At 42.2% G+C, this 26,017-nt stretch overlaps 1 protein-coding gene across 7 annotated transcripts in view; it reads left to right on the top strand.

Moving 5' to 3' along the window:
* The window catches only part of SIPA1L1 (signal induced proliferation associated 1 like 1), a 186,746-nt gene that overhangs the window by 147,994 nt on the left and 12,735 nt on the right, over nucleotides 1-26,017 (top strand). For 6 of the 7 annotated variants that reach the window (XM_060095913.1, XM_060095912.1, XM_060095911.1 and 3 more), the window contains 4 exons: nucleotides 1,287-1,729; nucleotides 15,739-15,975; nucleotides 16,975-17,140; nucleotides 22,411-22,657. In XM_060095913.1, the coding sequence (XP_059951896.1) occupies nucleotides 1,287-1,729; nucleotides 15,739-15,975; nucleotides 16,975-17,140; nucleotides 22,411-22,657 (1,093 nt within the window). The remainder of the gene's footprint in view (nucleotides 1-1,286; nucleotides 1,730-15,738; nucleotides 15,976-16,974; nucleotides 17,141-22,410; nucleotides 22,658-26,017) is intronic. The other variant, XM_060095914.1, reaches the window with a different exon arrangement.

The following is a 26,017-nucleotide window of genomic DNA, read 5'->3' as shown; positions in this document are numbered from 1 at the left end:
AGTCTGACTTTTTTCACATAGCCTGTTTTCAAGGTTCATCCAGGTTGTAGCATGTATTAATGTCTTTTTATGACTGAATAATTGTGTGGATGTACCACATTTTTTTAATCCATTGATCAGCTGATGGACATGTGGATTGTTTCTACTTTTGGCTATTATGAATAATGCTGCTATAAAATTCATGTAGAAGTTTCTGTGTAAACATAGGTTTTCATTTCTCTTGAGTAGGATTGCAGCGGTTTTTCCACAGCAACTGCCGCATTTTACATTCGTACCAACAATGCCCACCATCTTTATTGTCTGCTTTTCTTATTAGAGCCATCCTAGTGTGTGTGAAGTGTTATTTCACTGTGGTATTGATTTGCATTTCTCTAATGACTAATGATATCAAGCATCCTTTCATGTGCTTGTTGGCCATTTGTATATCTTCTTTGGATAAATGACTATTCAGATCCCTTGCCCATTTTTTTATTGGGTTATTTGAAACACAGAGGTTTTTAATTTTGATGAAGTCCAGTTTATCTATTTTTTTTCTTATCATTTTTGTGCTTTTGGTGTCATATCTAAGAAACCATTGCATAATCCAAGGTCATGAAGATGTATACCTGTGTTTTCCTCTAAGAGTTTTATAGCTCTAGCCCTTACACTTAGGTCTTTGACTTTTTGAGTTTTTTTTTTTTTTTCTATGTGGTAAGGACCCAGCTTCATTCTGTTTTGCATGTGGATATCTAGTTACCCTAACACTGTGTGTTAAAAAGATTACTTTACCCCATTGAATTCTCTTGACACCTCTGTGTAAGTTTACCTCTAAGCACTCCTTAGAAAGCTGTCTCCTAAATAGATGCTATATGGGGAAAGAAAAGATGTCTTTAAGAGAAAGTCTTATATTCTGCCTTCTATTTACTCTGATCAATAGGGTCTTTCTAATTATAAGCCCTTTGGAAGTATCCCTTTCTATTTTAAGATTAAGATATTAAAGACTTTAATGACAGTTTAGGTGTTTTTTTTTCTTTCTGATTAAAATTCTCTCAATACTATCAATACTTTAGCATAAGCCAAATAATGAAAAATGGATTCTAAAAAACTAAGTTTCCAGCACTGTCTGCCATGGAATCTTCTGAGTAGGTTTTTCCAGATACCTCCTGCCTTATTGTTGTGTTCACAGGCGTTTTTGTGTCTTGAGAACCCCCTATTGAGACACACTTCACAGGGTCATTCCCCCGTTATTTCTCCCTGCTGTTCAAGAAGCCAAGCCTGTAGTTAAGGAAAGCCCGCTTCCCTTGCAGTCTGAGAGCCACTACTCAAGCCACTCCAGCAGCAATACCCTCTCCAGCAACGCATCAAGTGCCCACAGCGACGAGAAGTGGTATGATGGGGACCGCACCGAATCCGAGCTGAACAGCTACAACTACTTGCAAGGCACCTCCGCGGACAGCGGCATCGACACCACTTCCTACGGCCCTAGCCACGGCAGCACGGCCTCGCTGGGGGCGGCCACGTCGTCACCACGCTCGGGGCCGGGCAAGGAGAAAGTGGCCCCCCTGTGGCACAGTTCCAGTGAAGTCATCTCCATGGCAGATCGGACTTTAGATTCAGAGAGCCACGGCATGGACCGGAAAACCGAGTCCTCCCTGAGCTTGGACATCCATGCCAAGAGCCAGGCCGGCTCAAACCCTCTGACCAGGGAGAACAGCACGTTCAGTATCAATGACGCTGCTTCCCACACCAGGTAACTGCCCCTCCCTGCTGCCCCTCCCCCTCCTGGCCTCCCTGCGGCCAGTTTCCTGCCTCATCCCACTTCCCTCTGCTCAAGAGTGTATAAAGAAAGGGTTTTTTTTTTAATTTTGGTTTGGTTTTTTTGCACAGTGACAGTTATTTTTATATATTTAATGCCTTTTATTTACCACCCAAATCCTTTATTCCTACCATCCTAGTGCATTATTTTAGACTGTGGGAGAGGTTTGCAGATTTGTTCTTCATAGCTGTATTTGATTTTATAAAAACGTTCCTAGCTGCATACCAGCATGAGAGAAGAATTTTGTCATGTGGCTTCCAGCTAGTGATAGAGAATATAGAATGGGACAGTCCTTTGAAGACATTAAAAGAAAATCTTGACCATATGTTTAAAAGGAAGGGGTCTTTTCCAGGACTATCATGGCATCATTTATGATGCTGAACGCATCGTTCACACTGCCTCTCTATCAGAGAACATCGCTTACCCAGTGTTCGCACGGCAGTTTGTTTTCAGTAATTGGCTCCTGGCAGTCACGTGTTGGGGGGGCGCGTCCAACAGGAAAGTGTAGCTAAAATTAGACACAGCCCGTCTACCTTTCAGAAGAGAAAAGTACACATTCCCCCGTATCCTTGGAGATCTCGGTGATAGGCAAAGTAAATACTAGTTTTCATTTCCTCTTTTGGATTTCAGCCTACAATCCAAAGTGTAAGATCCTTTCTTTTAGGGAGGAAACATTCCTTCACTCTCTTTTGGGGCCTGTTGATCTCTGTGGTGGTTTCTCCTTTTACCTTTTATTGTTGTCAGTCGTTGATCAGCTTGTATGATAGCATCCATCCAACCTTGCTGTCTTCCAGGCTTCTTTTACTATCATGCCCTCAAGAAAAGTAGCAGAGAAGTTGAGTTTAGTTTTACTTTCCAAACGGGAATCTAGGCACATAATCTGTCAGTAAACCCCAGATAATCTTAATGAGAGAGGACATCCTTGACTTAATTTGGATTTAACTTGATAAGTTAAATATTCACTTCTCCCATTGTCTGTATTGTTACTGATAAGATTTGCAAGCTTCCCATTGCGTTTAGTTTCCGAGTTTTATCTCTGTTTATCACTACCACATTGCAGTAATAAAAAGTGATGGCCACAGGTCTGGAAAACGCATGGCCTCCAAGCATAAAGGCAACTGGGAAAGTCATCTCAGGATTCTTGGGTACCATGCATCCAGTTACCTTTCCATAATTCAGAAAATAGAATGTTTGGTTCAAGTGGATTAAGGAAGTGTTTGGAAGACAGAAAGCTGGGCGTCAAATACCATAATATAACATAGACGTAGAATCACTTGACGCGAGTTGTGCCACTGGCTTGCTGTTTCTGGCACACCCACCATCTCATTAAGTATGGCCTGTGCATTGACCCAGAACATTTTTCAGTTCACAGTAGTTCCTCGGTGGTTTTCAGGTTTACCTGGACTCCTAGATTTGGTTTTCCGTTCTTCATTTTGAAAGGAGAATGTCTTTTTCGAAATGATACTCCATCTGGGGATGTATCTCTGGTTTAATTTGATGGCAGAAGAAAGTCAGTCATAGAAGTCTTGTCTCAAATGGCATCACCACGGAGTAAAGTTGAAAAGAGCTGGGCCTCTGAAACCAAAGCACAAAACGTGGGCTGTGCCATCTCACCAATCTACCAAATCCCAGGGGATGTACAAAGTACCCTCTGAAAAGTCAGCACCTGGGCTTGCATTATCTGAATATGCTGACTGAGGCTGCCTGAAGGTCTTAAAGGATTATCTGCTTCCAACTGACCATGCGGAAATCATTTAAATCATCATTTAGAAATAACTCTTCTGTTGAAAATCAAAGTTGCTAAGGAAGAATGTGGCTTTTCAGGGAGGATGGCCAGGCTTCCCACCCACTGATAGGTTTTGTCACATTCATTCGTGACTCTGGTAATGGGGATGCTTTGTGACTTCAATCTGTTGATCTTGGCAGAGTGAGCTGGATAATCAGAGCTTTAGCAGACTTCCTTTTCTGGAGGAAAGGGGGACTTAGCCACCAAATGCACATTGCTAGAGAAACTAAAATCACTGCAAATTAGAACGTTTGAAGACAGGAACAGCAATTAATGTGGAGATCTCTTGACAGTGCATAAAAGAGCTTGTACCTGGGACTTGGTGACAGAATCTAAATTACAGTGATTAAGTTCCACTGCGTATTTCTGCCTGAGCTGTGTTCCTACTCCCTCTGTCCTTCAGTCTCCCTGTTGATGATTGTGCAGGTTTTTTTGTGGCCCCCCATGAGAATTGCTTAATGTATGTTGGTAGTTATATAGGGTTGTTATATTCGGATGTCATTAAAAGGAACCATACACATTGAAAGCTTTCTACAATTAAAAAGCCTATTAATTGCTCTAAAGCGTTATTTCCTAGAATGTATTTTCTATGAAGCTTGGGAATTTAGGGAGAGATTTAAAAAAAAATTTTTTTTTTGTAATGGCTGTTTCACTTTCAGGTGTTAAACCACTCAAAAAAATGATCTGTGGTGAACATAGGAGAGGTGAAGATAGTTCCAATTTTAGTATACTGTTACCAGCTGGGCTCATTTTTGTCTTAGAGTTCTGGCCTCGGAAGTAGGCAGTGTGTGTCCGTTTGTGTGGTGACCGAAGACTTCCTTAGCTTACAGAACTCTAGTCCTGCTGACCAGTGGCCATTGCTTATGGCAGAACTAGATTCAAGATCACATATTATAAAGCTGAAGGGAATTCCCTGGTGGTCCAGTGGTTAAGACTCCACACTTCCACTGCATGGGGCATGGGTTCCATCCCTGGTTGGGGAACTAAGGTCCCGCATGCCACACAGTGCTGCCAAAAAAAAAAAAAGCAAACAACCCACCTCAGGCTTGCACATGTACATCTTGTCAGTAACATCCTGACCTGACCCGTTCAAATGTTCAGACTTCTGCACCCACTCGTTACCAGCCGTTCTGCTGCTTCATCTTGCTTCCTGTAGGCCCCCTCAGAGCTCTGGTGCCAATTAGTACCCACTTATGTGATCACATACACATTTTTACTACCCTCCAATACAAAAGGACTTCTCATCCAATGTGTTCATCCTAAGCACCTGTGTATAGTGTGCACCACTGTGAGCATGATAGGTGCTCAGTACACCAGCATTATAGGTGTTCAGTACATTTTGATGAACAAATAGGAATAATTTCTTCCTTTTTGTTCCCACTTTTTGCCTGATGACTCAAGGTCCCTACTACTAAACCAGTTTGAAAAGAGCATAAATCCTTAACTCCTGACTGCTCTGGAAAACTACCACTACATTTCAAAGCTTACTGTATAGATCTGTCAATACTTGCACAGAGCTCTAGTGCTTTTATATACAAGTGTATGTATAAGAGTGTACCTAAAGTCCTTGTATGGCATGAGTTTTTAGTTAAGTCACTTCTATATAAGATTTTTTAATCTGCAAAGTATAACAGGGAGAGACTTTATAACAGCTTATCTACAAATATCAATATCTGGGTATAAGTTGGTCAGTGTCTGACATTCACTAGAGGGGATGATTAAAGGCCAGGAAAAATGCCTGCCCACAGATGTTAGTACAGTTCAGTTTCATGCATGTGCTTTTTCTGGTTGACCTAATAGTTAACTATTCATGCCAGAAAAGCTGTACGTTTCTTGAGAGTAGGGGTGAAGAAGGACTTCTTATATTCAGTTTACATGGCACAGTAAGGAATGCCTCAGGCTACTGTAGTATACTGACTATGTATGAGTGCCTGTGTGTGTGTGTGTGTGTGTGTGTGTGTGTGTGTGTGTGTGTGTGTGTGTGTGTGTGTTAGAGCTTGTGAGTTTAAATTTTGTTCTCTACCCTCTTTGGCACCCTGGGTGAAAAATAGGCCTTCCTTCTTTGTTTAGAAATTATTCTCTTGTCTTTATCTGTAATGTTTCCCTCTTAAATCTCTTCTGCCTGGGATCTTTTTTTTTTTTTTTTTTTTTTTTGCAGTACGCGGGCCTCTCACTGTTGTGGCCTCTCCCATTGCGGAGCACAGGCTCCGGATGTGCAGGCTCAGCGGCCATGGCTCACGGGTCTAGCTGCTCCGTGGCATGTGTGATCTTCCTGGACCGGGGCACAAACCCGTGTCCCCTGTATCGGCAGGCGGACTCTCAACCACTGCACCACCAGGGAAGCCCTGCCTGGGATCTTTTTAAATTGCTAATGATTAATTACCTCTCTCCTACATTTTTTTCTTAAGGTGAGACTGTTATTTTTCTATGTTTTATGGACTAAGTCAGACTTTAAAGTGAAGCCTCTACAGTTCCCCAGGACTTCTCTCCAACATGTGGTTGGCTCCACTTGTCATATGTTTATGAATTGCTTTCATTGGTAATTTTTGCTTTGTGGTCCCAGACACTGTGAACATTCGGGGTTCTATTTTATTTTGCTTTTACACATCAGGACTCCAGGTGATCTGGCCTAAGCTCTCTTGCCCCATTTCCATTTCTTCCAGCTTATGAAAGTGGGTGATGATTTTAGCCAGAACTTCGGTGATGTTCAACTTACCTCAAAGAATGAATAATACAACGACTATGGTTGAAATTTCAACATTGAGAAAATGAGAGCTCTGTCAAGCCCCAGATGTCAGATTTCTTGATGCAGAGGTCACTGACAAAAAGTTTCTTATTCCTTGGTTCTGTGAAGCAACTAAAGCATTCATCCAGTCCATATAGAAAGCCCAAATTCTCCAAATGCCATTAAATCGAAGACCAACAGGAATTCTGCAAGGACAGAGTCTCTATTCTTTGCCATATTTAAACCATCCTACTATACTACTAGGGTGAGAATTTATCCAATTGCTAAAAGAAAAGAAAGAATAATCTCAAGAAGAGAGATTCCATAATCTTTCTGAGTAATCTCAGTGCTTAAGTCCGCTCCCTCTTCAAAATTTTGTCCTGTATCTACCTATCTGAAATTCCTCTAGCTGCAGCTTAAATCTATGATTAAGAGAGAGAATAGTTTTTCTGAGCTGAGTCTTTTCTAAAGACTGAAGAAGATTTTTGAAGTCTAAGATTATGAAATTTGTAGATACCAAAAAGTGGTGATTTTAAAATAATTTAACTATATATATATATATATATGCTAACAGCCCTTCACCTCCAGGCAAGTCGAGAGAGAAATGTAGGGAAAATAGATTTGGATCCTGAAATCCAGGTTCAAGTCTCAGTTCTGTTGTGGACCAGCCATGTGGCCTTTGGCCAGCCTCACCATTTCGCCAGAGCTTGTCCCTTATCTGTAACTTAATAATACCTAGTCCCCTTACTAAATGGTTGTTTTTATATGTTTGTTGAGAATTTTAAAAAATGTTATCAAAGGTATTGCAAACTGTAAATGTCCTTTTTCTGTCATTTCCTTTTATAAGCACTCCATCACTTAGTGTAGTTATCTGGCTACTTTTCCTTCAACAAACATGTATCTCCCAAGAAACTTTGCTTCTCGAGTTTCCTGCTTTGTTTTCTTTATCCCTTTTAGATGCCACATCTGGACGTGACACTTTTCTCAGCTATGCCTAATAGAATGATAATGTTCGTAGTTATCTTGTTAGTTCCCTGTTAATCTCACTCATCATTGCAGACTTGTTCAGCTTGAGGTCCACAGTGACCCCTGAGGTCGCTTCTGCTGGGTAGGCCTAGCCACTCCTTTCCCTATGCTTTATGCACTCGTGTGCCCTTGTACTTATTAAATATCTCCCTCTTATAGATGAACAGTCTTCTTTACTGCAGTCACTTGGATATCCCCTTTGCCAGCTTCATCATTCCTGCCTCACTTCTTTTTCCCCCAGTCCTTTAGAATTAGTCTTCTGAAGCTCTCCTAAATTGTAGAGCCAGTACTGGACATAATTGGCTAGTGCTGAACACAGTGGGAGGAGTCGTCCTTAATCATTATCCTCCCGCATTATCTGTCACCCGAAGGCTTATTTGTTATCTGTGCACGTAATCACAGGAAACCCATCAGTTCCCCTCCTCTTGGTATCAGGCCAGCATTCAGCCTTTGGGCAGATTTTGCCACAGTCATTTGACAAGTGACTAATTGCTGCTCTCCCCCTCCTGAAGATACCATCCCAGCCAGTCTCAAATCCATCCCTCTGGTTCGTGCCTGAATAGTGGTGACTCCAGGTGTTTCCTTCAGCAGCTCTTGGTGGCACGGAGAGTGGCTGGCAGATGTTTTCGGTAGGAGGCGGTGGCCTCATTGATGATGAAGAAATTGCAGAACAGTTTCCCAGACCCTCATAGCTTCAGCACTTGGGGCTTTGACTCTTAACATGCAGGCTGCCCTGTCCTGTGGGGTTCATCCCTTTGCAAGGTCGGCAAGCAGGTGTAGCTCCTCCTGTGCAAAGTGGCCCCCGCCGTGACTGGCATCCTTTTTGGAAACTAGTCATCTAGGATCGTCTCCTATAAAGTTTTACCACAGCTGGGAATGTAAATAACCAGGTTGCAGCACATTTGGTTCATGGTTTCATTTGAGCAACAGGTCAGGATGAGAAGTTTGGACAGATTCAGACTGTCCCAAATTCTCAGATGCCCCGTTGCCTCTTCTCCTCTGTTTATATGACGAATCATGCATATGTGTGTGTGCCCTCTCTTCCTTTTCAGAATTCGTGTCCTATAAACCCTAGTGTTCAGAGCAGCACTGTTTACCGTAGCCAAGACATGAAGCAACCTAAGTGTCCATTGACAGAGGAATGGATAGAGAAGATGTATATTACACAATTGAATATTACTCAGCCATAAAAAAGAATGCAGCAACATGAATGGACCTAGAGATTATCATACTAAGTGACGTAGGTCAGACAAAGACAAATACCATATGATATCACTTATATGTGGAATCTTATAAAATGATACAAGTGAACTTATTTACAAAACAGGAAGAGACTCACAGACAAAGAAAACAATTTTACGGTTACCAAAGGGGAAAGGGTAGGGAGGGATAAATTAGGAGTTAGGGATTAACAGATACACACTACTGTATATAAACTAGATAAACAAGAAGGACCTACTGTATAGCACAGGGAACTATATTCAATATCTTGTAATAACCTGTAATGGAAAAGAATCTGAAAAGGGATATATATATATATATATATATATATATATATATATATATATATATATATATATATATATAAACAAACTGAATCACTTTGCTGTACACTTGAAACTAACACAACATTGTAAATCAACTCTACTTCAATTAAAAAAAAAATTTTTTTAATTCATGTCCTGGAATGACCAAATGAATCAAAGGTTGGTCCATTTTTAGGAAAGGGGAAATGCCCTTTACTTCATGTAAGAAAGAAAGCTAGTGTCTCTTCGTGTGGAATCCAGGAACACCCTGATTAAATTCTTAGTGCTTCCAGTTTAGCCATACTCACAGCTAGACTCACTTTTTTCTACAGATAGAAAAGTAGCAGATACTGCACTTGTCATTCCTAACACATCTATTGCTCGTCTCTTTTTGTTCTGTATTATTGGCTTCTTACACAATTCCTGGGGAGAGATTTAATTTGCCATGTGTACAACTAAATTGCAGCCTATTGAATTAACATGAAATCTCCAGGATAATGAAACAGCTCAGCCACACAGTTGCCCTTTGAAAGTATGAAGCTGACAACTTCATTTCAGTTGTTTTGTAATTAAAGCCACTCAGAGATTATTTGGGGGAAGTGTGTATGTGCAGGCCCCTCCAAGTGGTTCAAGGCCAGCAGGTGGGTCAGCTTCAAGGAGCCCCACCCTCCTGCGCCCCCAACACACACACACACACGCACACGCACACATGCACACACACACAGCTGGGCCAGGGGAGGGGGCCACAGAGGAAGGAGACAACCCATTGTGGAGTGAGAAGAGTTGAGGGGCTAATGCAGTAGTTCTTAAGCTCTAGGGAACGTGAGAGTCCTTTGGGGGTTTGTTAAAATACACATTTCTGGGGCTCTAGGAGATGGGACGTGAGCCAAGGAATCATTATTTACATCAGCACTTGCAGGTGACCAAATTTGGTTCATGGCTGCAGAAACACTGCTTTGATGCCTTCCCTTCTTGATCTTGACTGTGTGAAGCTGGATTTTGATGAAGTCATAACAATATGATAATTCACCTAGATTCGAGCAGTTCTCGATGGATGTGCACACTTGGGGGAGATTTTTGCCAACATACACAACACAGGCACCACCCCAACTCTGTCAAATTAAAATCTCTGGAATTAGGGCCTAGGGATGTGTATTTTTAAAGCTCCCAGGTGATCCTCCTGTGACAATTGAATTAGGGGACAGGTCAACAAACTAAAGTGCTCACCTTCGTGCTGTGAGTTGTACACAGTAAAGAAGGAAGACCCACCAATGGATTAGTCATTTGTTTTTGCTTTTACCATTGTTCCCAAATCTAATCAATTGTTAAGTAGGGCTGTCCTTGATTATAACCATTAATGAGCAAAAGTGCGCTGGCATTTCACACCTGGGAGCTAGGGTCAGCTGCCCTGTTCACAGATAAAACCAAAAATCAGGGTCTGTGGTCACAGATAAAACCAATAATTGGGGTCTATGGATAATTAAGCATTTATCCTTTTAAGAATGCACTTGTAAACAGAAGCATACTCTGTAGATTTAATTATTTCTTGCAGTAAAAAGAAAGCAACATCCAGTTTTAAATAGAGTATGAGTAAGATATACTATCTTTGTGCATAACTCTCCCTTGCATTTAAAACAGATGGCTAATTTGTCATTTATTTGACAGTTTCCTTCATCAAATATTGCATGCCTACAATGGCCAGGGACTATTCTGAGCAGGGAGAATATAGTAGTGAACAAAACAGAGAAAAATTTCAGCCCTCATGGAGCTTACATTTAAACTGGGGGAGACAGATGATAAACAAGATAAAGAAATTAAATATATAGTGTGTTTTGTAAATACTAAAGAGAATCCCTCTGTGCAATAAATATCTTACTGAGAGTCTACTGTATTCTGGCATTGTTAAATATACAAAGATATCCCTGCCTTCAAAGAGTTTTATCATCTAGTACAAAACCTATTAAATGCCTCTCAGGGAAATAATGGTAGTAATTTAATTTACATAGGAAGTAAATTAACAGACTGTGCAATTTACTTTGTTTTCTCATGGTTAATTATTTCTATTTTGACCAAACATTTAGTCTTTGAAAGCCCCAGGGTTTTGAATACCGATGTCATCACATCAAGATACTTTTTTTTTTTTTTTTTCTTTTTTTTTTGCAGTAGGGGCCTCTCACTGTTGTGGCCTCTCCCATTGCGGAGCACAGGCTCCGGACGCGCAGGCTTAGCGGCCACGACTCACGGGCCCAGCCGCTCCGCGGCATGTGGGATCTTCCCGGACCGGGGCACGAACCCGTGTCCCCTGCATCGGCAGGCGGACTGTGAACCACTGCGCCACCAGGGAAGCCCCCAAGATACTTATTGATGAGAAATGTAAAATATGAGCAGTCAGATGTACCTCTGGTACAGTGGTTTTTAGGTTCTGAGTCAGGGCCACAGCATCACCTGGGAACAAGTTAGAAGTGCAAATTCTCATGTACCCCACCCCACCCAAGCTCCTGAATTAATCTCTGGGTTGAAGCCCCACAATCTGTATCTTAACATGCTGATGAGGAAGAATGGCTTGAGTCATTCAAACACACGTTACTCACTTGTGGATACCAATCAAGGCAGGTGAAGCAAGCACGTGATTATCCAAGATGAGAGGTGAGTACATTAGACCCTAATTTATTGTCTTTCACTTAATTGGCATCTGCTTCAGACACTAACCAGGGTTGAGGCTTGAGACATCTCCACATCTGGGCTCCAAATGTGTATGAGGTAGGTATAGCTGGGTGAAGGAAATCTGCAAACTAAAGATTAGGTCTTGTCGCTAAGTAACAAATAGCTGCAAACCTGTCATATGCTTTTAAAGTATCCCAAAGGCTGCACTCTTAGTATTTCAGAAGCTTCTCTGGGTTGATGCTCCCTATGGTGATAATGCATTTGCTGTTAACCTGGGTCTCTGGTGTTACTGTCTGTGGGCTTGTCTGCCTCTGTCTTTATGTGTCTCTCCCTGCTTTTTTCTTTTTGGTTCACCTTTCCACCTTTAGTCTCTTTTCCGTAACACAGACCTACTATTATTTTGTTCTTATTGATTTATCAATAATATACTACACTAATGGGAGAGTTTTGCATTCCCTTAATTTTATTTATTTATTTTTTTTGGCGTGGCCCCGCGGCAGGTGGGATCCTAGTTCCCCAACCAGGGATTGCACCCGTGTACCCTCCAGTGGAAGCGGGGAGTCTTAACCACTGGACCGCCAGGGAAGTCCCATTCCCTTAATTTTCAAAGCAAACAAATGGGATATCTGTTATCAAGAGGTAAAAACTAAATGAGATAGCATTGCTTTTAAAGTTATGTTGCCCTTTGAGGTTTTGTGAGGGGGTCTTTTCTTTCCCCTTCTCCCTAGATAGAAAAATCTTTGGGGGAAAATTGTTAGAGGGATTATTAAGATATGGCTAGTCATTTTTTAAGTTATATTTTCTATGACGTTTGAACCTGGTTCCTCCTCCTTAGTTACAGAAATAAAGGAGATGGTTATATTTAATCTGAAGTGTTAAGACCCAGTTAGTGTGGAAAACCCTCGAGATCACCTTTGCCCTGTGTCCTATTCCTCCCCCGACACTCTGTCCCCCTCTCTCCCGTCTTTGCAAAGCCTCAGGGACTGATATGGCCTTCTTTCAGGTCATCTATTTTTGCTTTGTTTTTGTGGGTGTGTTCTCATTAAAGTATAACATGCACACAAAAAAAGGCACAGGTCATAAATATACATTGCGTTGGGTTTTCTCAAAGTGAACTTCCCATGTCATCACTACCCAGATCAAGAACCGGAACTTGACCAGCATCCAGACACCATTCCTCCTACATGCCCGCCCACCCAGTCACCTCCCCCACCCCTCCCCAAGTGAACACAATCCTGAATCCTAAGTCATACACTCATTTTGCCTATTTGGGGGCTTTGTGTAAGTGGAGTCATCCCATATGTATTACTCTGTGTCTGGTGTCTTTAAGTCGACATTATGTTGGGGAGATTCATCTGTGTGTTGCAAGTAAGTAGCATTCGTTTATTTTCATTGCTGTATTATATTTCCATTGTGAGAACACACCACAATTTGTTTATCCACTCTACTGTTGATGAGCATTGGAATATTTCCAGTTTGGAGTAATACAGGTTCTTGTACATGTCCTTTGGTACATGTATATATGCACTTCTTTTCAGTATATACCTAGGAGTGAAATTGCTTGCACAGGATTTACACATATTCAACTTTAGCAGAGACTGTGAACCAGTTTGCCAAAGTGGTTGTAACAAGTACCCATCTGCAGTGTATGAGTTGCTTCCCATCCTTTCTAGCACTTGATATATTGTCTTTTTAATTTTAGCTGTTCTGGTAGGCGTATAGTGGTCCCTCTTTGTGGCTTTAATTTGCATTTTCTTGATAACTGATAATGTTGAGCACCAATGTTTAATGGTTTTTAGATATCCTCTTTTGTGAAATTCCTTTCCAGATCTTTGCCCATTTTTCTGTTGGGTTGTCTGTCTTGTTAATTTGTAGAAGTTAGTCATGTATGGAGAGGAGCCCCTCATTGGATATATGTTTTACATATATTCTCTTTGTCTTTTGATGAATGGTTCTTAATTTTAATGGGGTTCAATCATTTCCTTTACGATCCTATTAAAGAAATCTCTGCCTCTGTCATAAAGATGTTCTTCCATGTTACACTCCAGAATCTTTAGATCTACATTTAAATATACAGCCCATCTGGAATTGATTTTTATGTAAGGTTTGAGGTGGAGTTCAAGATTCATTTTCAGATGTGTGTATATGTGTGTGTGTATGTATGTACGTGTGTGTGTATATATATATTGTACATGTATGTATGCACACACACATATAAAATCTCTGGACCATTAGGGTTTTATTTTTTGTTGTATTTTGTTTTGGTTTTTTGCTTATTTTTTTATAATGAACTTTTCTATTTTAGAATAGTTTATGATTTCCAGAAAAGTTGCAAAGATAGTACAGAGGGTTCCCATGTACCCTTTACCCATTTTTTCCTGTTTTCATCATCTTATGTCACTGTAATACATTTGTCATAGCTAAGGAATCAATGTTGATGCATTCTTATTAGCTAAAGTCCATACTTTATTCAGAGCAGGACCATTAGATTTTGACCAATGGAAGTGCTAGTGAGGCATGCTTTGAGACCACATCCTGTTAACTAAACCTTCAGTAACAAAGTCCCCTGGAGTGACCTGTCTTTGGTCTCAGCCTAAGCTGGAAAACTCAGCAGGGCTCAAGTGGTGTGACCGTAGGTCCCATGAGATCACTGGGAAGGAAGTATGGAAATCCTGCAGTTAAAGGCCCTCTAGGTTTGTTGTTAGCTTAAACTCTCATCTCTAGTTTATTTAAAATTCTGCCTGAGTTTTAAAGGTAAAATGAGTAGTCTTCTCCTTAAGTCCTACAGGGCTTTAGTTTTGTAATTTCTAACCAAAGTTTAAAATACATTGGTGATGAACAGTTTTTTATTTTTAATCACCATGCCTAATATTACATCCCCAGGACTTATTTATCTTATAACTAGAAGTTTGTACCTTTTGAACCCTCTTTAGCCATTTCACCCACCCTCCAGCCTCCACCTTTGACAACTACTCCGTATCTAGGAGTTTGGTTTTCTAATTTTTTGAGGAACCTCCATACTGTTTTCCATAGTAGCTGTACCAATTTACATCCCTACCAACAGTGCACGAGGGTTCCCTTTTCTCCACATCTTTGCTCACACTTGTTATTTCTTATCTTTTTGATAATAGCTATTCTAACAGGTGTGAGGTCTCATTATAGTTTAGATTTGCATTTCCTTGATGATGAGTGATGTTGAGCATCTTTTCATCTACCTGTTGGCCATTTGTATGTCTTCTTTGGGAAAATGTCTATTCAAATTTTCTACCCAATTTTTTAATTCGGATTGTTTGCTTTTTTTGTTACTAAGTTGTATGAGTTCTTTATATATTTTGGATATTAACCCCTTATCAGATACATGATTTGCACATATTTTCTCCTGTTCAGTAAGTTGCCTTTTTATTTTGTTGATGGTTTCCTTTGCTACACAGAAGCTTTTTGGTTTGATGTAGTCCCTCTTGTTTATTTTTGCTTTTGTTGCATTTGCTTTTGGTGTCAAATCCAAAAAATCACTGTCAAGGAGCTTATTACTTGCCTATGTTTTCTTCTGGCTAGGAGTTTTACGGTTTCAGGTCTTACATTCAAGTCTTGAATCCATTATGAGTTAACTTTTGTGTATGTTGTAAGGTAATGGTCCAGGTTAATCTGATATACAGCTTTGTAGAGAGTCAATGGTACTGATAGATGCCATGGGGAAGGAGACCTCAAGGTGCCCCTTCGGCCTTGGACGTGAGTGTGTAGAGAGCTCTATGGCTGATCCAATCTTGTCCCCCCTCTTCAGCTCGGGCCTGGGGAATGTCACCGTGACCCTTAGTTCTGAGGAAGGGAGAAGAGAGAGCCGTTGATACCTCCAGACCTTTTACTGCCGGCTCCCCCCGCCCCCCCGCCACATGCCTCTTCTAGACTTCACTGTCACAAACTTCAGCGGTGCTAGCCTACTTCAGAGTGTCCCTCACTGTCTTAACTATTTTTACTTTTCAACTTAAAGTGCAGAATAAGCCCCAGTCACCATCTTTCACTTTGACAGCAGACATTTAAATTAAAGCGAGAAAGCAAGGAAGGCCAGCCAGCCCCATTAATATTTTATGAAATATTCATTGTTCTTTAACCTGGCCATAACCCCTGTCCTGGATGACGCTTTTATAGCTGACATACTGACCCCAGGGATGCACACACGCACAGCGCGCCGTTTTGTCTCTGTCCTGCTTCTCCTCAGTACTCTGAGCTCCCGACACTCTGCCAGCCCAGTTGTCTTCACCAGTGCCAGAAGTTCACCAAAAGAAGAACTGCACCCTGCCACCTCCTCGCAGCTCGTTCCTTCCTTCTCATCCTCCTCCTCCTCCTCCGGCCCTAGGACTTTCTACCCTCGCCAGGGCGCTACTAGCAAGTACCTAATTGGATGGAAGAAACCCGAAGGAACCATAAACTCTGTGGGATTTATGGACACAAGAAAGTAAGGATTCTTTTGCTTCTCTTGCTGGTTTTTTTTTTCCGGTATGCGGGCCTCTCACTGTCGTGGCCTCTCCCTTTGCGGAGCACAGGCTCCGGATGCGCAGGCTCAGTGGCCACGGCTCACGGGCCCAGCCGCTCCGCGGCATGTGGGATCTTCCTGGACCAGGGCACGAACCCATGTCCCCTGCATCGGCAAGCGGACTCTCAACCACTGTGCCACCAGGGAAGCCCTCTTGCTGGGTATTTTGCTTTTAACATGACAGAGAACAGAAAAGCTTGGGCAATTTTCTGCAAGAGAGGAGGCCGGGCTAGGGGCTGGGAAGAGGGTGGTTTGGTAGGGAGATTTTTTTTTTTTTCCCCTAAGTGAAACTTGTCTTAAATTGTTTCTCTGACACATTCCTTCAATAAGATAGATTGTAAAACATTCAGATTTGAGAATCTTAAGTCTTCTAGGAAAGAGTATGTCTGAAGAACAAACTTCAGAATAATCGCCCCTCTGGTGCTAAGACCACACTTGTCCCTTTGGTGCTATTAATCACAGCCTTCCCATTGCAATTCCTAAATGGGCCAGGAGGCACCAGAGGGACTGTTAGAAAGTAAGTGACCACCTCTGAACATGAAGAACTTTTTGACAAACTAGTCCAGCAAAAAATAAATGATTCAGTCAATGACTTTGTTTTTTGTTTGTACAAAGACTGCATTTGGGATTCATACCCTGTGGGCTTTTATTAATAAGTCTGTTGCTAATTTTGGCTTAGTGGAGTTAATAGTTTCCTATGAAAGAGTGATTTATTCTTCAGGCTTTTTATTTTGTATTTCATATTGGTCTTGTTTCTCTAACAAGCATTTATCTGAGTGGATTCTAATGTTATTGAACAGAATTGATTCTCCTTTTCTCTCCTTTAATAGCTCTCCATTGACTTACCTCTTTCAGAGCCCATCGTGCCCTTGAGTCAACCTTGTCGACTAAACTTCTACCCTCTCTTCCCCTTCTTTCAAGGCGTCATCAGAGTGATGGCAATGAAATAGCCCACACCAGGCTGCGTGCCTCAACCAGGGACCTCCGGGCATCCCCAAAGCCAACCTCCAAGTCCACCATTGAGGAGGATCTCAAGAAACTCATCAATCTGGAAAGCCCAACTCCTGAATCCCAGAAGAACTTTAAGGTACAGGGTAGAGCTTGGGGTAAATAGCAGTTAGAGAGAGACCGAATAGGGCAGTTGCACCCTCCAGGAAGTGGTGGTTCCCAGCTCCTCTTCATCAGACCCCACTTCCCGCCATCACCTAACTGTCCCAGTAATTGGTTCACATGTTTTCCAGATGCTCAGTCCCTGCAGCCACATCTCTTGAGTCGGGTTCATATTAACCTGTCCCTACCCCCATGGCTTTTTTTCTTCCAGTATCCTACTTACCGTGCACAGGCTGTACTTTCTTGACATTATTACTCAGATGACATTGCTTCTCAGAACTCTGCAGAGACACCCATGGCTCCCTTGTCAGACAGAAAGTTTTCTGAAAGGGCTTTAGTGCCTTCTGTCCAAAGGGTCCTCGTCCTCCTTCCACAGTAGCCCCCAGTGTGTTTCCTGCCCTGTGTGTGTCCACAGCACCCTGCACTCTGGCCTTGCCTCTGCCCCCTGCCCCTGGCCAGGCAGACCTACCAGCCATACACTGCATGCTGTTTAGTCCAGCAAACCTAAGTCTGCACATTTACCTTCAGAACTTCCCAGATTCTCTTCACTTCGTAAAGCCTTCTCTCCACTCTCAGGATTCCAGACTAGAAATGCCTTCTCTGGAACCCAGCCACCCTCCCCGTCAAGTCCCGAGAACTTGCTCAGAGTTGGTGGGTGTGTTGGTGGCCAGACTTCTGCATGACCACGAGGAAGGGTTTGTTCTGCTCACCTCAGCTTGGAGGACCCTTGAAGCCCACCTAAGGCTCTCTGCTTTCTTGTCCTCTAAAATGTGCAGTCTCATGCTCCCAGGCTCAGAGCCAGTGTTGGCTTAGCTGGGCCCAAAGGTATTTCACGCCAAGCGTTTGGTATTCCTGTCCGCAGTGTACCGGGTGGCCCCAAGAGAAGGGAGTCCACCCCCCAGAAGGTCATGGCTACAAACTTTAATGTTTTCTGTTCTCTGTGTTCTTAGTTAAATGATTTGTAGTCTCTTTGAAGTGACTAGAAAGCTTAATTTAAGAAGACCTTTGAGAACTGATTGAAAATGGAAGCTGACATATTTCCTTAACCACTCACCATCCTCAAACTGTGATCAGAGGGTGAGAGACATGCCCAGCTGGATGAGCTGTGTGGTCTTGTCTCATCCAGGCTTTCTCGTCACCATTCTAGTTTATGTGCACACGTACATGCCTCTGTGTATGCGTGTGCCACACGTGTGTGTGCGTCTTCCTTCAGACAGGTCAGATATACCTCCTAAACTTACAAATCAACATTTACAGAGATGAAATGTGCTCCAGAGACCATTCTGGAGTTTTGCTGAGAAATCAATCAGTTATTAACATAAACATTAACATCATAAATCATTTTAAAGACTTGCCATTCTGGACTTCTGTAATTTCTGTTTTATAAGCCAGCACTTAACAGTTCTGACTCATCACCCAGGGCACAAATGGTTTCCTTAGCAACCTTGCAAAAGATAGTACTTGAAACTTCTTTCTTTATCCATCAAAAACCAAAGAGGTATATTAAAATTTTCAACTACCAGTTTCAAAATAAAAATTATTTCAGATTTTTCCTTTGAGGTTAGAGGAAAATAAAACCTTCCCTGAAAGGAATCTTTCCACCAATTCTTAGTTTAACATTTTTGGAAAGGAGCAAGCTCAGAGCTTTCATCCTTTTGATTTACTCATGCAGTGGAAATAATTGCAAGCAAATGTCTGTCTTCCTTTATTCAGGCCTTGGCTTTTATTTCCAAAGTGAATTACTTTAACATTCCTTTTTGAAATAGGAATGCACATTCTTTATGCTGTGACTATATTACCGTGAGACCCTCTGCAAAGAAAATGCTTCTGCTGGCTAAACTATTATGGTGAAAAGGCTGGAAGCAGGAGCTGGAAATATGCTCTGTTTTCTCTCTCGTTTCATCCTTTTTGGTTTGGTTTCAGATGAGTTCAGCTAAGTAGCTCTGCGTGTCTTGTGAGACTCATCATCTGAATGGCCGTGCCTCTGTTGTGTCAGTAAGGCTAACATGCCCTTGAGAGGTCTTCCAGGCCATGCCTGGCTCAAGGCTCCGAGCCACTGCATCAGGCCTCAGGGTACACGGAGTAGCCTGCTTTGGGCTGTGATACTTGGAACCTACTCACGCCACATTGGCTTTCTCAGATAGCAAGTGCTACCAGTGAGCCATCATGAATATCAAATGACGGGGTTGTTCCCCGGCTCGTTTGCCAGCAGACTGAGATATCTGCTGCAGGACGTGGCAGGGCTCTGCTCGGCAGGCTGGAGCTGAGAGGTGGGTGGCTGCAGGGCCCCGCACAGCTGCTGTGGAACTCGTATCTCAAGGAAAAGGGCAGAGCTATTAACATTCTAAGAAAGCTCACTGGCAGGCAGAGCTGGGATCACCGTATTCTCCCCAAGGGCTGCATGAGTCTGGCAAGTGAACAGACAGTAAGTAGTGCAAACTGAGAGCCTTGCTCTCCAGCCAGTACTCTCAGATACAGACCAAAGGAAGAGGCCTCATGCGGCTCTAGTGTTTAGGAAGAGCTGATACGATACTTGCTTATTGCAAGTGCGGGTAGCCCGTTTCACTGAGAGCCGGGAGGAGTGAAGAGTGAGGAGGGGAAGGAGACGGACCTGAAGCAAGATGCCCCTCTCTAGGCCTTGCTTCTCAGCTTTGAAACAAAAGACCAGACTAGATCAATGGTGCCCCAGTGATTTTAAAGTTCAGGAACCCTTTTCTTCCTAATACGGTTAGTTACACATGGCAGCCCAACATGTAGAACTAAGAAAGCAGAACTTCTCCGATGGGAGGGGTGGGGTGCCTTGGGCTCTTGGGTCCCACCTGAACATCTCCTCTCCCCAGGCAGTGATGCTGGGAGGAGCCCTTAGGGCTCCTTGGAACACAGTTGAGATCCCCCTTCCCGATGCTCTCTAAAATCCCTTCCAAGTCTGCCACCCATTGTATTGTGGTTCTTTCCCAGGGTCTGGCAGCACAGGGCAGCACCACTCAGCGATCTCAGGTATGACCTGCAAGGAAGACAGAGGGTGCCCTAGGGGACTGGATAGGTGCACATACCTTTAAGACTGGAGTTGAAGAGGGCTGGGGTCAGGAGCCATCCCAACGTGCTTGGCCCAGGCTAGGTCCTACTATTTTATTTATTTATTTATCTTTTTTTTGCGGTACACGGGCCTCTCACTGTTGTGGTCTCTCCCGTTGCGGAGCACAGGCTCCGGACGCGCAGGCCCACCGGCCATGGCTCACGGGCCCAGCCGCTCCACAGCATGTGGGGTCCTACCGGACTGGGGCACAAACCCGTGTCCCCTGCATCGGCAGGCGGACTCTCAACCACTGCGCCACCAGGGAAGCCCTGTCCTGCTATTTTTTAACGGATAGAAAGCATCTAAGCAGATTGCTTCCTTCCATCTCCTCCCCTGCCTCCTTTAGTGCAGGATGTTATAACTTTGAATAAATCTCACTGCTCAAAGGATCTCTTCAAGGTAGCTGTTTACTACCTTGAAGTATATTAACATTTCCCAAAGAGGCTGAAACTAGAACTGATGGCAAATCTCTCTCCTGTAAAATCATCAGGGTGGGGATATTCACTGGAAAAGGAAATCCCTTTGCCAAACCCAGATGTGCTAAAAATGATTGAGAGCAGTTTTTGAATAGAGAGATCTGGAATCTGGTCTAGTAGGCAGGAGCCTTATGTGACAGTTCTAGAACCTTGCAGGTGGAGGGAGATGAGCTGCTTTTTTTTTTTTTTTTTTAATTTACAATTGGCAACCCATTTAACCTCTCTAATGCCCACTCTTCTGTGTGAAGTGAGAAGGGAAATAATTTCCATACCAAGTCCCCTCCCACTTAAAGACTCACGAAGCATGTATCACAGCAGCTTAGTTTTCAAGGTAAGCATGTATGTACTTTGGGCTTAACTCATTGTGAATTTTAAAAAGTGAACACAGTTGGCTACACCTGGGGCTCATTTACAATGTATTTGATTAATAACTTTTTCATATTTATGCTGCAACTGTGCATACCACACTGTGGGTAGCTTTGACTTGATTAACCCTTGGCATGTTGGACCGGAAGCATGTTAGACCTCAGAACCCATGAATGAGTCTGAGCATCAGCTCTGTTCTCAGCCTCCTAGATGGAGGCATTGCCATATCATTATCTCTCTGTCCCTTCAAAGTGTCATGGAAAGTTTCACAGTGGCTTCCTGCCAGCAGTGACTCAGCCCTCCTACTCACATCCTCACCTGTTCTCCCCATTGTTCTCCCTGCCAAGGTGAACCATTAACTAAGAAGAACTGAATAAGGATAACTCTGTTAATGGATCACATACTCTGTTGGCTTGCAGGATGCTGGATATTTCAATATTGTTAACGTGTCTGTTTTTTGTCCATGAATGGAATTCTCAGAAGCTTGCTATTTGTAGAAAAGTCTCAAATAAAAATCAAATCTGGTCACAAAGGCAAAAGACATTAACAAGAGATACAGCTATCTGGAGTTTTTGTCATTTATATATAACTGTATAAATACTTGTCACTTATAAAGATGACTTCCCTATTTTTATTTCACGAATAGAAATCCATCTAAAAAAATAAATTATCTCCCAGGCTCATTAAATATAATATTAGTAGTTAATGCTTTCAAAAGCCACCTGTTATTTGAGTGAATATAGTGTGATGATCAAAGGCTCTTGTTGCCTGGCAAACATGCAGTCGCTTGACAAGCTTCTGAGGATACCTTCCTGGCACCATGGCTGTTTCGTTGGGGACTGTAATATTATTTTGTAACACCACTGATAACATACTGTTGTGCTCAGTCCAGTGTTTCATGGAATCCTCATAATAATCCTGAGAGGTGGCCCCATTTCATAGATGAGGAATTGGGCTCAGAGCAATAACATGATTTGGTCAAAGACACGGGATTCAAATAAAACCCATATTTGTCTGATCCTAAAGTCTTGTGGTTGACCATGACACGATAGTGATGAATCTGCTTAATCCCACATCTGAATTTTGTACTGAGCACTGATCGGCTGCAGCCAGCATGCTGGGCTGTGAGGATGCAGTGCCCGGAACTCCTATTTTAGCCCTTAAGGATTTAGACAATGATGGTGGACCTTGAGGCTTTCTTGTTGGGCTCCAGGATTTGAAGGGTTGTGTCTACCAGAGTGATTTTGTTGATGCACGCATCCTCCGCCCCCGGTGTTGGGTGTGTGACCCAGAAGATTGACTTTCTGTTGTCTTGACGCTGTTTTTCAGTTCCACGCACTCTCCTCTCCTCAGTCTCCCTTTCCCACCACTCCCACCTCAAGGCGGGCCTTGCACAGAACGCTGTCCGATGAGAGTATTTACAGCGGCCAGAGGGAGCACTTTTTCACCTCAAGGGCTTCGCTTCTGGACCAAGCCCTGCCCAACGATGTCCTCTTCAGTAGCACGTACCCTTCTCTCCCCAAGTCTCTTCCATTGCGGAGGCCTTCTTACACCTTGGGAATGAAGTCATTGCACGGTAAGTGTGTCTTCAGCTGCAGCTGAACAGCCCTGCTGATGATGACCAGTGTCCCCAGACACGTGCCACTCAGTTTGCTCAAGAATGAGAATTAGAGGAAGTCCTGTTTGCTTGCTCAGATTATCTGGGCTCACCACCCCTCCCTCATTCAGCCTCTCACCTGGAATCCCAGACCACAGGGATTGAGCCTCACCAGACCACAAGAGTCATCTAGGAGGCTTGGCTTATTTTTTTTCAGTTCAGGTATAATTGACATATAACATTATATTAGTTTCAGATTAAGATTTACTTTTGTAGCAGCTTTCAAATATGCAGTACAGTATTAATAATAGTCACCATGCTGTATATCCCCATGACCCACTTATTTTATAACTGGAAATTTGTACCTTTGACTCCCTCCAGCATCTCTCACTAGCCCCACCCTACTTCTGGCAACCACCAGTCTGTTCTCTGTATCTATGAGCTCAATTTTTTTTTTTTTTTTTTAGATTTCACATATAAGTGAGATAGATCATACAGAATTTGTCTTTCTCTGACATTTTTCAATTAGCACAGTGCCCTCAAGGTCCAGCCGTGTTGTTGCAAATGGCAACATTTCATTCTTTTTTTTAATTAATTTGTATTGGAGCATAGTTAATTTACAATGTTGGGTTAATTTCTGCTGTACAGCAAAGTGAATCAATTCTGCATATACATATATCCACTCTTTTTTAGATTATTTTCCCATATAGGTCATTACAGAGTATTGGATAGAGTTCCCCGTGCTATACAGTAGGTTCTTAGTAGTTATCTTTTTTTTTTTTTTTTTTTCTTTTTGCGGTATGCGGGCCTCTCACTGCTGTGGCCTCTCCCGTTGCGGAGCACAGGCTCCGGACGCGCAGGCCCAGCGGCCACGGCCCACGGGCCCAGCCGCTCCGCGGCATATGGGATCCTCCCAGACCGGGGCACGAACCCGTATCCCCTGCATCGGCAGGCGGACTCCCAACCACTGCGCCACCAGGGAGGCCCAGTAGTTATCTATTTTATATATAGTAGTGTGTACATGTCAATCCCAATCTCCCAATTTATCCCTCCTCTTCCTTTCCCCCCTGGTAATCATAAGTTTGTTTTCTACATCTATGACTCTAAATTTTCATTCCTTTTTATGGCAGAATAATATTCCACTGTGTGTGTGTCCACATTTTCTTTATCCATTCATCCATCAGTGGACACTAAGGTGGCTTCCATGTCTTGGCTATTGTAAATATGCTGCAGTGAACATGGGGGTGCACATGTCTTTTTGAGTTAGTGTTTTCTATTTCCTTGGTTAAATACCCAGTAGAATTGGTGGATCATATGGTAATTCTATTTTTAATTTTTTGAGGACCCTCCATACTGTTTTCCATAGTGGTTGCACCAATTTACATTCCCATAAACAGTGCACAAGGGCTCCCTTTTCTCTATATTCTCACCAACAATTGTTATTTGTTGTCTTTTTGATAATAGCCATTCAACAGTTATGAGATAACATCTCAGTAGGTTTCGATTTGCATTTCCTGGATGATGAGTGATGTTGACTATCTTTCCATATACCTGTTGGCCATCTGTATGTCTTCTTTGGGAACACGTCTATTCAAATCTTCTACCCATTTCTTACTTGGATTGTTTGCTTTTTTGCTATTGAGTTGTATGAGTTCTTTACATATTTTGGATATTAACCCCTTATCAGATATGTGATTTGCAAATATCTTCTCCTATTCGGTAGGTAGGCTTTTCATTTTTTTGATGGTTTCCTTTGCTGCGCAGAAGCTTTCTAGTTTGATGTAGTACCACTTGTTTATTTTTCCTTTTGTTGCTTTTGGTGTCAGAACCAAAAAATCATCACCGAGACTGATGTCAAGGAGCTTACCATGTATGTTTTCTTCTAGGATTTTTATGGTTTCAGGTCTTACATTCAAGTCTTTAATCCATTATGAGTTAACTTTTGCATATGGTGTAAAATAGTGGTCCACATTCATTCTTTTGCATGTAGCTGTACAGTTCTCCCAACACCATTTATTAAAAAGATAGTCCTTTCCCCATTGTATATTCTTGCCTCCTTTGTCATAAATTTATTGATCATATATATGTGGGTTTATTTCTGGGCTCTCTATTCTGTTCCATTGATCTATGTGTCTATTTTTATGCCAATACCATACTGGGGTTTTTTTTGTTTTTGTTTTTGTTTTACCATACTGTTTTATTGTACCTCTGTAATAAAATTTGAAATCAGGAAGCATGATGCCTCCAGTTTTTTGTTTCTTCTCAACACTGATTTGGCTATTCAGGGTCTCTTGTGGTTCCATACAAATTTTAGGATTGTTTATTCTATTTCTGTAAAATATGCCATGGGAATTTTGATAGGGATTGCTTTGAATATGTTGATTGCTTCGGTGGTATGGACATTTTAACAGTATTCTTCTAATCCGTGAGCATTGAATGTCTTTTCATTTATTTGTGTCTTTGTCAGTTTTTTCATTAATGTCTTGTATTTTTCAGTGTACAGGTCTTTTACCTCCTTGGTTAAATTTATTCCTAGGTGTTTTATTCTTTTTTTTTTTTTTGCGGTACGCAGGCCTCTCACTGTTGTGGCCTCTCCCGTTGCAGAGCACAGGCTCCAGACGCACAGGCTCAGCGGCCATGGCTCACGGGCCCAGCCGCTCCACGGCATGTGGGATCTTCCCGCACCGGGGCACGAACCCGTGTCCCCTGCATCGGCAGGCGGACTCTCAACCACTGCGCCGCCAGGGAAGCCCCTATTCTTTTTTGTAGATGGGATTTTCTTAACATATCCTTTTGATAGCTTCTTGTTAGTGAATAGAAACAACAGGTTTTTTTGTATTGATTGTGTGTCTTACAACTTTCCTGAATTCTTTGATTAGTTCTAATAGCTTTTTGGTGAAGTCTTTAAGGTTTTCTATATATGATATGTTATCTGCAAATAGTGACAGTTTTACTCCCTTTCTGATTTGAATGCCTTTTATTTATTTTTCTTGCCTAACTGCTCTGGGTAGGACTTCTAATACTATGTTGAATAAAAGTGGTGAGAGGGGGCATCTTGTCTTGTTCCTGACCTTAGAGCTTTCAGCTTTTCAAAGTTGAGTGTGGCATCACCTGTGGGCTTGTGATATATGGTTTTTATTATGATGAAGTGTGTTCCCTGTATACCCACTTTGTTCAGAGTTTTTATCATAAATGGATGTTAAAAATGTAAAATGCTTTTTCTGCATCTATTGAGATGATCATATGATTTTTATATTTCATTTTGTTAATGTGGTTTATCACATTGATGAACCATCCTTACATCCCTGGAATGAAACCCACTTGAACATGGTATATGAT

Source organism: Mesoplodon densirostris, chromosome 4, assembly GCF_025265405.1.
Source record: "Mesoplodon densirostris isolate mMesDen1 chromosome 4, mMesDen1 primary haplotype, whole genome shotgun sequence".
In the NCBI taxonomy this organism is placed as follows: Eukaryota; Metazoa; Chordata; class Mammalia; order Artiodactyla; family Ziphiidae; genus Mesoplodon; species Mesoplodon densirostris.
This window is presented reverse-complemented; position numbering and strand designations above follow the sequence as displayed.